A 16,785-nucleotide genomic window follows, 5' to 3' on the forward strand; every position below is an offset into this window, starting at 1 on the left:
CTAATACTGTACAGGGCCTCCCTGTGTCTCCAAAACCGCTCTAGTCCATCAAGGCATGGACTCTACTAGACCTCTGAAGTTGTCCTGAGGTATTAGCACCAACACATTATCAACAGATCCTTTAAATTCTCTGACATTGGGGAATACAGCTCCCATCAATGAGTGTATGTGGTCATATGGACAGAGGAAAGCAGGGCACTGAATGGTAGGTACATAAATAGCACTGTGTGTTCCGACACCGTTTTCTCATCACCAGCATTAACCATTTTGGCAGTTTGTGCTATGGTCTCTCTCCTGTGGGATAAGACCAAATAGGCTAACCCAGGCATGGGCAAACTCGGCCCTCCAGCTGTTAAGGAACTACAAATCCCACAATGCATTTGCCTTTGAGTCATGACTGTGGCTGTCAGACTCCTGCAATGCATTGTGGGACTTGTAGTTCCTCAACAGCTGGAGGGCCAAGTTTGCCCATGCCTGGGCTAACCCAAAGCTCCCCATGCACAAGCTTTGGGCACCCATGAATCTTTTGCGGGGGTCTCTGTTTCTCTTTTTTGGAACCACTTCTGCATACAAGGAGCACTACACAACACCTGCAATTTAAACATGCCCTGACCCATTTTTATAGCCATCGCAACAATTACTTCAAGTTTTACACCTGCCCCATTATTCCTGCTTACAACATGACCTTTGATAATGAACAGTTTACTTGCTGCTTGATATTTGCAAGGCGGCTGTGTACCAAGAAAATCAATTTATTATGTTATTTGTTTTACCTGGTTTTAGGCACTTGTGTAAAAATGCTGTAAAATGAGAAAGCTATAAGATGGAAGACAATGCATGCTTTGTAATGATCAATTTCCAAACTACAATAGATAAAAAAAAAGGTACCTGAGGTTGACAAATAACAAGAGATAAACTTGCGTATCTAAAGTCCCAATCTTACATGAAACTAGACTGTGTTCCTTTTTTCTCACTATAAATCCAATGTTTTAAATTACAGTTTCTATGCAGTCAGACTGCACTGATAATTATAGTTCATAAAACTCCTGTGTGGTTGAGAAACACTTCAAAGTGCAGGGAACAGATAAAAAGATCAATAGTTCAAGATTTTTCTGTATGAGAGCTGAATAACCATTATCATTCACCTGAAAACTTAAATAATGTTTAAACTTTTAAACCAAAATGCTACTGTAGGATTCCATGAAAGTCCTATTTATGATTAAGTCTATCAGTTTATTTCCACGTCAGGTATGCTATAAATGAAAATCAATGTCATTCTGAAAGATCAGTGTGTTTAAACTTTGAAGAACTGACACAAACACAGATTCAATCTGGAGAGAAAACCACACCAGAGTTTCCAGAGCAACCACAAAGTGAAGCAGAGATAGAAATTAGCACAGACAACTTACACCAAACTGACTCACATACTACTGAACAACCAGTCATTACAATCAGAACATCAACAAGAAGGAATCCCAGCAGAGCAGTTGACCTACATGGTCTGCTCAGCAGTTCATAATGAGCCAAGGTCTTGGGAAGAGATGCAATAACTTCCCACTTCTGAGAAATAAAAGTGGATTAAAGCAGAAGATGAAGAAATTAGTCAAAAGGTGCAATCTATGGAAACTGCTTATACAAAATTGGAAGGTGAAGATTTACCACCATCCACTTTTGTACATTGCAACCACTACACGTCCAGTCATTACAGCAGCCATGTCTCTATTCTGCAGATGTGCTTCTCCTGTATTCTACATTGCTGCTCACTAAGATGCTAGATTATATGGCCTTGTTACAATCAAAATTGCTAAACTCTCCATAATAAATTGACTATACCGCACCACCACTGGCTCGTCAATGGTCCCCTCTGGCATCTTTGAGCGGTTCACTCTGGCGATTTTCTCCAGGGTCTCCGTGGCCGCCTGCTTCTTTCCCACTGAGACATTGAAACGCGCTGACTCTGGCACAAACTGCAAGAGAAACCTTTTCCTAATCAATATTTATTAGTCCAAAGACCAGGTGGGAAGCCAATCACACAGCACTACATCTCTAGCTCATGTTACCATTCAGGCCATACTGTCATACTATTGGACATCATCCATGTCACAGCAACAAATCAAAGCATTCACTAGCAGATCTCTGCTGAATAATTATTAAGAAAGATTCATCTACCTTCTGTGCTGGTAATGGAGTGACTGGCAACTGATACTGAATATCCATATTTTATAAATAGCTATAAATCATTATGTAAGAGTAATATGTAGCTACAAAGACTTGAAGCTACATCAGCAACTCTGTAAATAACTAAAAATCACTAGTGGCAGACCAGGATTATTAATGAGATGCAAATAATTATAAGTTGATACAAATGTTTTATGGTAACAATGCAAATTCATGTATTTAAAATGAATTGTTGCAGCATTTTGAAGCTGCATACATTTGCATACAATTACCATAAACACTTGCAACTTTTCACAATTATTTGCATCCTATTGACCATCCTTAAAGCGGATCCAAGATGAAAAACAAGTAACTTGTCTATATATCTTATCTAAAGTTTAGATAGTTTACACAGCACATCTAGCTGCAAACAGCTTCAAAAGTGTATGATTCTTTATTCCTGTGATACAATGAGGGCAGCCATGTTCTGTTTGTCACACTGTCACAGGCTGAGGGCTGGAGATACTATCAGCTTGCCTGTGTGTAAATTCAGCCCCCTCTCCTCCTCCCTCCCTCCCCTCTGCCTCTGAAATCAATGGCTAGTAACCTCCTCCTCCTCCTGCCCAGACTGAGCTCCCATGAGCCCTTGCTAAAGTGCCAAGGCACTGTGAAAAGCTGTGGGCGAGGCTTGTTTAGTTTATAGGGAATTAGAGTGTTAAAACAAAACAAAAAAACTATTTGGCTTGAGGGATGCCCTATAAACTATATGAAAGGAACACAATTATGCAATGAGTAATAGTTTATCTCGGATCCACTTTAAGCCTGGTACACACATCTACTGTAATTGATTAACCAATGATTGGCCGATTTTATCAATTGCAGTATGAGAGCTTACCTAGACAATCTGTTCATAGTAAGGGACATGTTGCCTAATTATGCTATTTCAGGACATGCATTGTTTTTAGTTTTATTTGGTAAGATGCTACCTTATTTTGTTATTTGGGAACATGCTGCCTAATTTTTATTTGTGAGACATCCAGCCTAATTATCTTATTTCAGGAGCATACTGCCGATTTATGTTTAAAATGTCTCATGTAACAGTTTATATTGTATCTAGTGGGCATCTAGTTATGCCCTCGTACAGGAAGCTTTAATACTACAATATAGCTTGCATTTCACTTTTCTGTGACGCCGCGCCCCAAGCCTAATTGGGGCGCGGAGATGCAACACATGACTACTCGTGACTATAATCTGTTTGGTCCCAAATATAACTGACTGTAAATCATTATATCCACTCCCCTATGATATTGTAAGTTGAGCCTAATGGGAAGTCCAGCAAAATCTGCTTAATATTATCTATTTATTAACTAGTTACATAGTTATTTGGTTTGAAAAAAAGACATACGTCCATCAAGTTCAACCAGAAAACAAAGTACAACACCAGCTTGCTCCCTCACATATCCCTGTTGATCCAAAGGAAGGTGAAAAACCCTTTTAAAAGGCATGGTCCAATTAGCCCCAAAAGGGAAAAAAATCCTTCCCGACTCAGATGGCAATCAGATAAAATCCCTGGATCAACACCACTGGGCATTACCTAGTAATTATAGCCATGGATGTCTTTCAATGCAAGGAAAGCATTTAAGCCCCCTTTAAATGCAGATCTAGAATTTGCCATAAATACTTCATGTGGCTATGTATTTCTCATCTTAATCACTTTTACTGTAAAGAACCCTTTCCTAAATTAATGGCAAAACATTTTTCCTCCATGCGCAGATCATGTCCTCTAGTCCTTTGTGAAGGCCTAGGGACAAAAAACTCATCCGCCAAGCTTTTATATTGCCCTCTGATGTATTTATTTATTTTTTCATATAATTTATTGAAGAAGTAAGAATATTTCCATCTTTCATATCAATTCCAATACAACATATCATCATATTCTCTTCTATTTTCAAAATTATAGAATACATATTAAAGAAGAAAAAAAACACCCACTATTCTCCTCAATCTTCCAATCAACATGCTTTGCAAATAATTCAACATTATTAGAATTTCTTCTTCAAAGATCCCCCCACCAATTACCATCCAAAGTACTAAAAAAATTACACAAATTGTTGTTATAATTATAATTACAGGAGACTCCCTCTCCTACATTTCCACCATATCTTCATACTCCTTAGTATCTTGAAATTCTCCCTATTTTCCCCATTTAACATTAAATGCTCAGATCCGGAACCCCCAGATCCCTCTTTTCTTTAGGACGTACCAGTACCAAAATCTCATATGCTAATCTTGAGGGCTTATTCTGCCACACAAACCTAATAAGGATTGATTTAAGGGACCTGAAAAAAGCTGCAGGCACACAAATTGGAATCATGGACATACAAAACACCAAAACCTCTACCATTCCATCCCTCCAGATCTTTTTTAATTATACTTAATAATGGAAGATAATTTAGGGAGTACAGCCTTGATAGATAACTTGGTAACATTATTCCCAAATATTTGATAGCCTCTTTCCTAAAAGGAAACGAAAAATTACTTTCTACCAACTTCACAACACCTGGTGTCAATGACACATTCAGTGCTTCAGACTTAGTCATATTAATCTTGAAATTCGAAAAAAAACAACATCCCTCTTAATTTCTTTAACCAAATTTAGCGAAGACGCCAGAGGCTCCGAAATATAAAACAAAATAGCATCCGCAAAGACCAATATCTTATGCTCCTCATCTCCAACCCTAACTCCATGGACATTTCCAGACCTCCTAACAGAACATAAAAAAACTTCCAAGGTCAAAATAAAAATAACCGGTGACATGGGACACCCCTGTCTCGTTCCATTCGACAAGGAGAAGGCATCCGACAGGGCACCCTTCGCTCTAACCCTTGCAGTTGGACCAGAGTACAACGCACCCACCCACTTTAACATGTTCTCTCCCAATCCTATAAATCTTAAAGTAGACATAATAAAGTCCCAAATTACCCTGTCAAATGCCTTCTCTGCAACCGTCGACAACACCATCACAGGAACTTCCTACATTAAAGACCACTTAAACAATGCCATCACCCTTGCCACATTATCTCTCCCTTCTCTCCCGGGCACAAACCCAACCTGATCACCTTTAACTACTAATCCTAACCATGGCTTAATTCTCTCAACTAAAATTTTTGCAAAAATCTTTATATCTAAATTCAGTAATGCTATAGGTCTATAACTTTGACATAAGTCTGGATCTTTTCCACTCTTATGAATACCTGTTATATGGGTCTCTAACACATCTTTGGGCATTTCTCTACCTTCTTTAAGGGAATTAAAGAATCTGCACATAGGTGGCACTAACATCACTGAAATTGGAAAAATATTGCCTTATGAAACCATCAGGACCAGGTGACTTACCCACCTTCATAGCTTTTATCATAGCTAACACCTCCTCCTCACTAATCACTTTTTCTATGATATCTCTGTTTTCCTGTGATATTTTCACCATCCCAGATCCCTCTAGATATTTCCACATCCCTTTATCAAAATCCCTGGATCCATTTTTCAGAAGTCCATATAGGGAAGAATAATACTTCTTAAAAACATTCGCTATTTTGTGTGCCTGCAGCTCGACCATTTCCCCATTATTCTTAATCCTAGGAATATACGCACTTTTCCTTTGTCCTTTTAATGCCCTTGCCAACCACTTTCCACTTTTATTTGCATTTTCAAACCATTTAGCTGAATAAATTCTATTTTTCCCCTCAGTCTACTCTCTAATAACTCTGACAATTTGATCCTTGCCCTGTTCAAACTATCTAATGCTTTCTGATCTAATGAACCCTTATGTTCTAATTCAAATTTTCTATTTCTGATAATAATTCTGTAATTTTACCATTATATTCTTTCTTTTTTTGGCTCCCAAGGAAATAAAGACCCCCCCCCCCCCCTCCCTCACCACCGCCTTATGAGCTGACCATACTATGCCCTTGTCCATAGCATCCAATTCGTTATCCTCAAAATATTCTACTAATGTTTTTTTTAATCTTATCTTTAACTTCTATATAATCCAGAAGGTTGCAATTGAGTCGCCAATGCCAATCACGTCTATTTCTAATCCCTAAATCCAAATCAAACCACATAGGAGCATGGTCTGAGATAGTTATGTTCCCTATACCTGCTCCTTTTACTCTATCCAAAAAATATTGATCCAAAAACAGAATATCTATCCTTGTATATATTTTATGCACATGTGAAAAAATGAATAATCCTTCACAGAAGGGAAAAGTGCTCTCCATACATCTACAAGATGAATACTCTGAAAAATCTTTTTGATAGATTTATTAAATACTGCCGTAATACTCCTAGAACCAGATGACATCCATTTTAGGCTCAGAGACCCAATTACAATCTCCCCCAAAAACCAAACATCCCTCCCTGAACCCCTCAAGTTGTTTAATCACCAATCTAAAAAATTTAGCGTGTAATTCATTAGGCGCATAGATATTAACAAAAGTATATATCTGGCCCATTCATTTTCCCTTCAAAAAAACAAATCTACCCATCTCAGACTAGTAGGTAAAAAAAAATAAGAAACCATAAACAAAAATCAAATAGTACATAAGAAAGAAAAACAAAAAAAACACACCAAAACAAGAACCCCAATTGTCTTCTCAAGACACCCTCCACCAGAGAAACCCATTCTCTTTATCTCCAACCCCATAGAGATCCCTTTTAGGAGATTTGAGAAGGCTCGGCGACTGCCTTCCCCTGACCCCCCACCAGGAAAACTCCTTTTCAACTTAACCATATTATTACTTAACTGGCCTTTATAAATCTATTACGTTACTAATTATTTCTTATTTCTTCTGCCATCTATCCTCCTGAGAAAAAGTTGCATTAAAGCTAGGGCTTCTCCAATCCTCAAAGTCAACTGATGATATCCCCAAAGTCTCACAACATTTTTTTACATCATCTTTAGATTTCAAAATTGCTGATTTCCCATTCAAGGTAGCACTGAGACTAAAAGGAAACCCCCACTTATATTTTGCTCCTGCTTTCCTTAATTCCTCCAATAAAGGTTTTACTGTCCTTCTGATTGATAAAGTCATCCAAGATAAATCCAGATATAGATCAATGAAGCTTCCATCAAGCTCAACTGAACCCTTTTCTCTGGCTTTAAACACATCTTTATCCGCATAACGCAAAAGTCTACAAATCACATCCCTTGGTTTCTTAGGATCAGTCTTTTTGGGACTCAGCGACCTACGCACTCTTTCAATTTCAATAATTTTGTCATTATTCAAAAGAATATGAAAAATCTTCAAAACTGCTTCTTTCAAAACCTCAGCATTAACACTCTTAGAGAGCTCTTTTATTCTTATACTTTGCCTGCGATTTCGATTTTCCAGATCATCCAATTGGGACAACATCTCATCAAACTTTTTATTATGCACATTAATCTGGGAAGCAATTTCAGACATAGTTTGTTCCACTTTTTCTGCTCTACTTTCCACAGCTACTACTCTGACCTATACTCGTCATCTCATTTTTAATCTCCACCATTTCCATATGGAACGATTTTTCCAAACGCTCAATCAATCCTTCCATATCTGACAAAGTCGTCAAAGATCTCACCCGCTCCTTCCAACTTTCCTCCTTCTCCTCAGCGTCAGATAAAGTTCTTTTTTTTCTTGCAGGGCTTTTACCAGCTCCACCATCTCCCCCAAGGGATTCCTTAGGAGTCTCCTCCATTCTTTCTCCACTTTTATCAGACTTTCCAGATTTAACCTCCATAAAGCTCCTAATATCTCCCGTTTGTGAACAGCTGTCAGTCTTCCCTCTCTGTCTTCAACGTGTCATAATAATCAGAACTTCTGGCCAGTCGCACCAGACTCCACCCACAAACTGCCGGTCTCGCTTCCTTGCATTACTCCAGTATACGACTATTTGCAGCACTTATCTAATCTTCTGGCCAATCGCACCAGATACATACACAGTTTGCTGTTATCAATTCCTTGTGACCATCAGTATATATTGACTTGCAATATAAATCAAATCTTCTGGCCAATCGCACCAGGCTATATACACAGTCTGCTGTTTTCAATTTCTTGTGACCTCCAGCATATATCAACTTGAAAAAAAAATCTTCTGGCCAATCGCACCAGATACATGCACATTCTGCTGTTATCAATTCCTTTTGACCATCAATATATATCAACTTGCAGTATAAATCAAATCCTCTGGCCAATCGCACCAGGATACATAGACAGTCTGCTGCCTGTTATCAATACTTTGTCACCTCCAGTATATTGTAGCTTGCAGCATTTGAAAAAATAGTAACAAAAGTTTCTGGCCAATCGCACCAGGACATACACTTAGTTTGCTGCTTCCAATTCCCAGCAGGCATCTATATTCAAAATTTGCAGGCTCACCACCTCTTCTTTCCTACTCCTCAGGGTTTCTCTCCTTCCAGGCCCTCCAGCAAGACCTCCAGCAGAACACCTGTTCAAATTCCGACCATAGACGCCGCAGCACATGCGGCGCCTCGCTCGCTACTTCCTGGTGAGGGGGCGGGTCAGGCCGCGCCTCTCACTGCGTCAGCAAGCCGCCGCTACCTTGCTCATCCCCCAGGCACCCTGATGTATTTATACATGTTAATTAGTTCCCCTCTAAGGCGTATTTTCTCTAGACTAAATAAACCCAGTTTATCTTACCTTTCTTGGTAAGTGAGACTTTCCATCCCTCGTATCAATTTTGTTGCCCGTCTCTGCGCCTGCTCTAAAACTGCAATATCTTTCCTGTAATGTGGTGCCCAGAACTGAATTCCATATTCCAGATGTGGCCTTACTAGAGAGTTAAACAGGGGCAATATTATGCTAGCATCTCGAGTTTTTATTTTCCTTTTGATGCATCCAAAAATGTGATTAGCTTTAGCTAATATTGAGAAGATAAATAATGCAGAAACCTTACCTTGAAGACAATGCACAGTATGATGCCAGGGATGGAGGCCAGGCGCACAAGCCATCGCCACCCCAATGTTGGGTTCACCACTGACCCCACTCCAATGATGAGCAAAGACCCTATCAGCCAGAAGAGCTGCAGGAAGACACAATAAGTTGATATTATTAACATTTATACAAGCTATGTTACCATTCCTGCTTATCTGCCAACTGCATGTGAGCTAAATTACTCCAATTTATGAAGATTATTAAAGTAATATTGATTCTGCCTTTGCAATCTTCCTTTTATAACTGGTACTTGCCTGACTGTTGCACTGATTGTAAAGCCACAAAACAGCCAGGCAAGCAAGTAGACTACATCATCTTCTCACATAAGACTGTCATCAAAGAAGAGTGATGCAGATGATCAGGTGAACTGGACATTAGTACCAGAGATAAAAATAGTATTTTCTCTTTCCAGTAAGGATGTTGTTTGTATTATAAAAAGGACAATCTTACTCTCCAAGTTAACTGGATGTAAAATATTGTGCTGGAACTGCCTATTGTTTTTTCCATGCAAACAACTTTGGTCCTAGATTTGGGGTTTGTCAGTTCCTGGAGCTGAACAAGGTATGGTGTGGGGAATGTTGACAAATAACCTTTCCCCTACCCTAGAGGAAAGTTACTCTTATGGAGTCATACTATATCATGGAAGGTTCATTTTTACAGCATTTTTGAAGCAATTAAAATCATTTTTCCATATACTTAATTATGTGAGTAAAAAAAGGCAAAACTATACTGGGGGTGATATTAATATTCCACTTGTTCCAGAATGGGACTTCAAGGAAACTTCTCATATTACTTAGAAACACCTCTTAAATTCTTTAAAAAGCCATAAACATATCTGGAGGAACTGTGACACCCGGTGTAAAAGATTACACTTTCTTTTCTAATGTCCACAATATTGATACTAGATTGGACATTTTTCTCATTCCTCAAAGCGAAATATTAGATATAAGGGGCCATATGCAATTTACTTTTTCTCCTAGGTGATATTTTCATACACTGTCATACAATTCTATTTAAACCACCAGCAAGCAAGAAAATGCTCAAAATAATTTTTATAGTACCGCTTCACCAACTTTTTGGTACTTTTTTCAGTTGTAAAATGCTGAAAATTTAGTTTACAGAGAAGATAAAATTTATCTCCCAAGAGATAACTCAGGTGAAAAAATGTATTGCATATGGGCCAAGATATCATGGACATCAACATAGGTAACATTACCTACTCAGATCATGCCTCTTTAATACTAATTGATAACTGGTATAATGTTTAGTCAACCAGAATGGCATTGGAAACTCAATAGCTCTTAGTTACTAGAGCCCACTGTTAAAGAGAAAATTGTGAGACAGATTGAACTGTTTTTCAGGGAGAATTTTAACATTTTCTCTTAAACCGTTTTATGGGATGCCTTTAAGTGTATTAGGGGTTCCCTTATAGCAACAGCAAGTAAAATTAGACAGAAAAAAATATGAGAATTAGGAAATCTAATGAATAAACTCAGTGAGGTTGAATATACCCATAAAAATAAACCATCCGACACAAACTTTTAGTGCTCACCAGACAAGCTATCAAAACAATCTTAAAGGGACTCCGAGCAGTGCAAAAACTATGGAAAGATGCATATCATTTTAAAGCTCTCTTTCTCCTCTTTCCAATGATATATAAATCACTGCCCTACGCCTTTAAGTTTTCGCTATTTTCGCGATTGAAATTGCAGCGGCTGCAAATTCGATTGCGAATATAGAGAAAACTAAAAGGCGTAGGGTGACGATTTAGGGGTCGTCAGAAAGAGGAGAAAGAGCTTTAAAATGATATCCATCTTTGCATAGTTATATTGTATTACACAGGGCGACTTTTACTCATAGTCAGCAGCTCCATTCAGCAGAAAAAGTCGCCCTGTGTAATACAATGTAACTATGAAAAGATGCATATCATTTTAAAGCTCTCTTTCTCCTCTTTCTGACGACCCCTAAATCGTCGCCCTACGCCTTTTAGTTTTCTCTATTTTCGCGATCGAAATCGCAGCCGCGGCAATTTCAATCGCGAAAGTAGCGAAAACTAAAAAGCGTAGGGTGATGAGTTATATATCATTGGAAAGAGGAGAAAGAGAGCTTTAAAATGATATGCATCTTTCCATAGTTTCTGCACTGCTCGGAGTCCCTTTAAATGATAAGAGTTTAAAAGAATATAAAAGGTTAAGGAAAGACTATGTAATAAAAAGTCATAAACCTGGAAAAATGTAGGTTTAGGCAAACCGAAAAAACAAACAAACAAAAAACGCTCTTCAATGCGTAGTAAAAATCCCAAGTCTCAGGACAAAACTTATTTTAGTAGGATTTTGGGGAATTTTTCAAAAATATTATCAAGAGCTTTATAATTTGAAAGAAAACAAACTAGAAGATCATATAAAATTCTTATTTTGCCAATTTGCCACAAATAGCTCTGGTCGACTATGACATGTTAGAAGCCCAGATTATAGAGGCAGAGTTTAGAGAAGCAACAAAACAACTTAAAATGGTAAGAGGTCCTGACGGCTTTAGTTCAGAATTTTATAAACTCTTTACTGATGAATTAGCTTTTAACTATTGCACAAAGATTAATGATTAGAAGGGAAAGACCTGTTTTATATGCAACCAGGTTACTACAACAATGATCCTCAAAGAAGATAAAAATCCACTACACTGTTCTGGCCATCGTGTCCCATCTCAGTTCTAAACATCAATGTAAAAGTATACGCCAAAATACTAACTTCTAGGTTAGACAAAGTTTTAGACCAATTGTTAGGGAAAGAACAATCTAGTTTCAAGAAATCCACTAACATTTCAAACAACATCTTATCTGCAATTAGCTTTCAATATAATTCAGAAGTCAACCATAAAGAAGCAATTATGGTGGCTGGGAATTCTGAGTAAGCATTCAATCGCATAGCCTGTATATACTTGTATGAAGCATTAAACATTGTGGTATAGGAAAGACAATGCACAGTATGATGCCAGGGATGGAGGCCAGACGCACAAGCCATCGCCACCCCAATGTTGGGTTCACCACTGACCCCACTCCAATGATGAGCAAAGACCCTATCAGCCAGAAGAGCTGCAGAAAGACACAATGGGCTCAATTCTGGTAGCTATGTGAGGTAAATATTTTTTGTAGGTAAAATACCTCATGAGGTATTTTCCTCTTCTTTTATCAATTCTGAAAGATTTTTCTCCATTTCCGAACATGAGGTAAAACATGTGGTAAAACATGAGGTAAATGCATAGAGTGAGGTAAAACATGAGGGATTTCAGTGGTAAGCCTGCAGGAAATAAATAGTCTTTAATTGTCTTCCATAAGTTAGGACAGTCTAACCTATGAAAAGTAAATTTATAGGCATCCATTATATGTAAAAAAAAATCCAGCTCATTTACCTTTAGAGGCTGGGGGAGGGTGTGTGTGTGTGTGTGTGTGTAGGAGCACTTTTAGAGGCGCGGGGGGGGGGGGGTACTTTGGGTAATGGCAATGTTGAGAGGGGGGGGGGGGCGCAGCAGATGAAGGATTGTACGGGGTTTGGAGCACTTTTTCTTTTTTAAAACAAAATGGAAGCTTGGGGGGGGGGGGGGGGGGGGGATTCGTTGGTCAGATTACTTTTACTTACTACTTACTTCAGCAAAATATGGGGGCCCTGAACACAGAACAAGCTGAAAAGGCTCCATGTTATGTGACAGATATCACAATTCTGTCACAACACTACATTTATCATGTGGTAGAGGTAGGTCTAATTATGTGAGGTAAAAGACGTGCAAACACGCACCTTATTTCACTTCAGAATTCAAGTGTGAGGTATTTCACTACTAAACGCCACACATTTTTAGTAGAAAATTACCACATGAATTACCTCATGAAATTACATGAGGTAAAACTTTACTTAAACTACCAGAATTCAAAAGTTGATTTCCCTCATGAGGTAAACCCAATTCCATGAGGTAATTATTTACTAAACGCTACCAGAATTGAGCCCAATAAGTTGATATTATTAACATTTATACAAGCTATGTTACCATTCCTGCTTATCTGCCAACTGCATGTGAGCTAAATTACTCCAATTTATGAAGATTATTAAAGTAATATTGAGGCTGCCTTTGCAATCTTCCTTTTATAACTGGTACTTGCCTGACTGTTGCACTGATTGTAAAGCCACAAAACAGCCAGGCAAGCAAGTAGACTACATCATCTTCTCACATAAGACTGTCATCAAAGAAGAGTGATGCAGATGATCAGGTGAACTGGACATTAGTACCAGAGATAAAAATAGTATTTTACCTTTCCAGTAAGGATATTGTTTGTATTATAAAAAGGACAATCTTACTCTCCAAGTTAACTGGATGTAAAATATTGTGCTGGAACTGCCTATTGTTTTTTCCATGCAAACAACTTTGGTCCTAGATTTGGGGTTTGTCGGTTCCTGGAGCTGAACAAGGTATGGTGTGGGGAATGTTGACAAAATAACCTTTCCCCTACCCCAGAGGAAAGTTACTCTTATGGAGTCATACTATATCATGGAAGGTTCATTTTTACAGCATTTTTGAAGCAATTAACCACTTCCCGACCGCCGTATAGACAATTGGCGGGCGGGAAGTGGACCCCGCAAGGACCGCCGTATTGACAAATGGCGGCGGTCCTTGTAAGGGCATGGGCGGCGCGATCGCGTCATTCGTGACGCGATCGGCCGCCGGCGCCTGACTCCGCCCCCCTTGCGCTGTAACCCGCCGGCCATTCGGATGCGCCGGCGGGTTACTAGCACCCGGATCGCCGCATACAAAGTGTATAATACACTTTGTAATGTTTACAAAGTGTATTATACAGGCTGCCTCCTGCCCTGGTGGTCCCAATGTCCGAGGGACCACCAGGGCAGGTTACAGCCACCCTATGTCGCACCCAAGCACACTGATTTCCCCCCCCCTGCCCCAGATCGCCCACAGCACCCCTCAGACCCCCCCTGCCCACCCCCCAGACCCCTGTTTGCACCCAGTCACCCCCCTAATCACCCATCAATCACTCCCTGTCACTATCTGTCAACGTTATTTTTTTTTACCCCCCCCCCCGTGCCCCCTCCTGACCACCCCCCACCCCTCAGATTCTCCCCAGACCCCCCCCCCCCCCCCCGTGTTCTGTATGCATCTATCCCCCTGATTACCTGTCAATCACCCATCAATCACCCCCTGTCACTGCCACCCATCAATCAGCCCCTAACCTGCCCCTTGCGGGCAATCTGATCACCCACCCACACCAATAGATCGCCCGCAGATCCGACGTCAGATCACCTCCCAAGTGCAGTGTTTACATCTGTTCTCTACCCTAAACACCCAATAATTACCCATCAATCACCCATCAATCACCCCCTATCACCACCTGTCACTGTTACCCATCAGATCAGACCCTAATCTGCCCCTTGCGGGCACCCAATCACCCGCCTGCACGCTCAGATTGCCCTCAGACCCCCCCTTATCAATTCGCCAGTGCAATATTTACTTCTGTTGTTCCCTGTAATAACCCACTGATTACCTGTCAATCACCCATCAATCACCCCCTGTCACTGCCAACCATCAAGCACCCCCTGTCACTGCCACCCATCAATCACCCCCTGTCACTGCCACCCATCAATCACCCCCTGTCACTGCCACCCATCAATCAGCCCCTAACCTGCCCCTTGCGGGCAATCACCCACCCACACCAATAGATCGCCCGCAGATCCGACGTCAAATCACCTCCCAAGTGCAGTGTTTACATCTGTTCTCTACCCTAAACACCCACTTATTACCCATCAATCACCCCCTGTCACTGCTACCTATCAGATTAGGGCCCCTAAAATGCCAGGGCAGTATAGGAACCCCACTAATGACCCCATTTTAGAAAGAAGACACCCAAAGGTATTCCGTACGGAGTATGGTGAGTTCATAGAAGATTTTATTTTTTGTCACAAGTTAGCGGAAAATGACACTTTGTGAAAAAAACCAATTAAAATCAATTTCCGCTAACTTGTGACAAAAAATAAAATCTTCTATGAACTCACCATACTCCTAACGGAATACCTTTGGGTGTCTTCTTTCTAAAATGGGGTCATTAGTGGGGTTCCTATACTGCCCTGGCATTTTAGGGGCCCTAAACCGTGAGGAGTAGTCTTGAAACAAAAATGACCTGTGAAATCCTAAAGGTACTCATTGGACTTTGGGCCCCTTAGCGCAGTTAGGGTGCAAAAAAGTGCCACACATGTGGTATCGCCGTACCCGGGAGAAGTAGTACAATGTGTTTTGGGGTGTATTTTTACACATACCCATGCTGAGTGGGAGAAATCTCTCTGTAAATGGACAATTGTGTGTAAAAAAAAAAAATCAAACAATTGTCATTTATAGAGATATTTCTCCCACCCAGCATGGGTATGTGTAAAAATACACCCCAAAACACATTATACTACTTCTCCTGAGTACGGCAATACCACATGTGTGGCACTTTTCAAATATCTGAAAATTTAGTTTACAGAGAAGATAAAATTTATCTCCCAAGAGATAACTCAGGTGAAAAAATGTATTGCATATGGGCCAAGATATCATGGACATCAACATAGGTAACATTACCTACTCAGATCATGCATCTTTAATACTAATTGATAACTGGTATAATGTTTAGTCAACCAGAATGGCATTGGAAATTCAATAGCTTTTTGTTACTAGAGCCCACTGTTAAAGAGAAAATTGTGAGACAGATTGAACTGTTTTTCAGTGAGAATTTTACCATTTTCTCTGAAACCGTTTTATGGGATGCCTTTAGGTGTATTAGGGGTTCCCTTATAGCAACAGCAAGTAAAATTAGACAGAAAAAAAGATGAGAATTAGGAAATCTATTGAATAAACTCAGTGAGGTTGAATATACCCATAAAAATAAACCATCCGACACAAACTTTTTAGTGCTCACCAGACAAGCTATCAAAACAATCTTAAATGATAAATGAGTTTAAAAGAATATAAAAGGTTAAGGTAAGACTATGTAACAAAAAGGTTAGACAACGTTTTAGACCAATTGTTAGGGAAAGAACAATCTAGTTTCAGGAAATCCACTCAAATTTCAAACAACATCTTATTTGCAATTAGCTTTCAATATAATTCAGAAGTCAACCATAAAGAAGCAATTATGGTGGCTGGGAATGCTGAGTAAGCATTCAATCGCATATCCTGTATATACTTGTATGAAGCATTAAACATTGTGGTATAGGAAATGGCTTCATTAACAGAATAAAACGGGTTATACTCCAAACAGACAGCAAGGGTCAAAGTAAATGGCTGTCTGACAGAGCCCTGAGTCTGACAGAACCGGGTGAGACAGGGATGCCCAATTTCCTTTATCCTATTCAATGTGGGAATAGAAGTACTAATTTGTAAATTTTTAGTCCAATCCCCATATTACCGGCTGGAATACTGGCTCTACGAAAATGAACTGCTCTTGACGTGCATGGAGCACTGTCATATATAGCATGTACCTTTTGCTCAAATTATAAAGAGTGTGACAAAGCCCTCCATAACCATTACTACACAAATACCAGAATACTCTTGGGCTCATATGTCATCAAGGAATACACATTTCTTTCAATAATCAAAAAAAATGACATA

The 16,785-nt window shown here is 39.5% G+C and overlaps 1 protein-coding gene across 2 annotated transcripts in view; it reads right to left on the reverse strand.

The window, feature by feature from the left end:
- SVOPL (SVOP like) overlaps positions 1–16,785 on the reverse strand; it is a 104,705-nt gene that overhangs the window by 51,146 nt on the left and 36,774 nt on the right. The window contains exons 7-8 of one of the 2 annotated variants that reach the window (XM_068272902.1): positions 9,110–9,235; positions 1,839–1,967 (exon numbers count right to left, since the gene is read on the reverse strand). In XM_068272902.1, the coding sequence (XP_068129003.1) occupies positions 1,839–1,967; positions 9,110–9,235 (255 nt within the window). The remainder of the gene's footprint in view (positions 1–1,838; positions 1,968–9,109; positions 9,236–16,785) is intronic. The other variant, XM_068272901.1, reaches the window with a different exon arrangement.

Source organism: Hyperolius riggenbachi, chromosome 3 (assembly GCF_040937935.1).
Source record: "Hyperolius riggenbachi isolate aHypRig1 chromosome 3, aHypRig1.pri, whole genome shotgun sequence".
NCBI classification, from domain to species: domain Eukaryota; kingdom Metazoa; phylum Chordata; class Amphibia; order Anura; family Hyperoliidae; genus Hyperolius; species Hyperolius riggenbachi.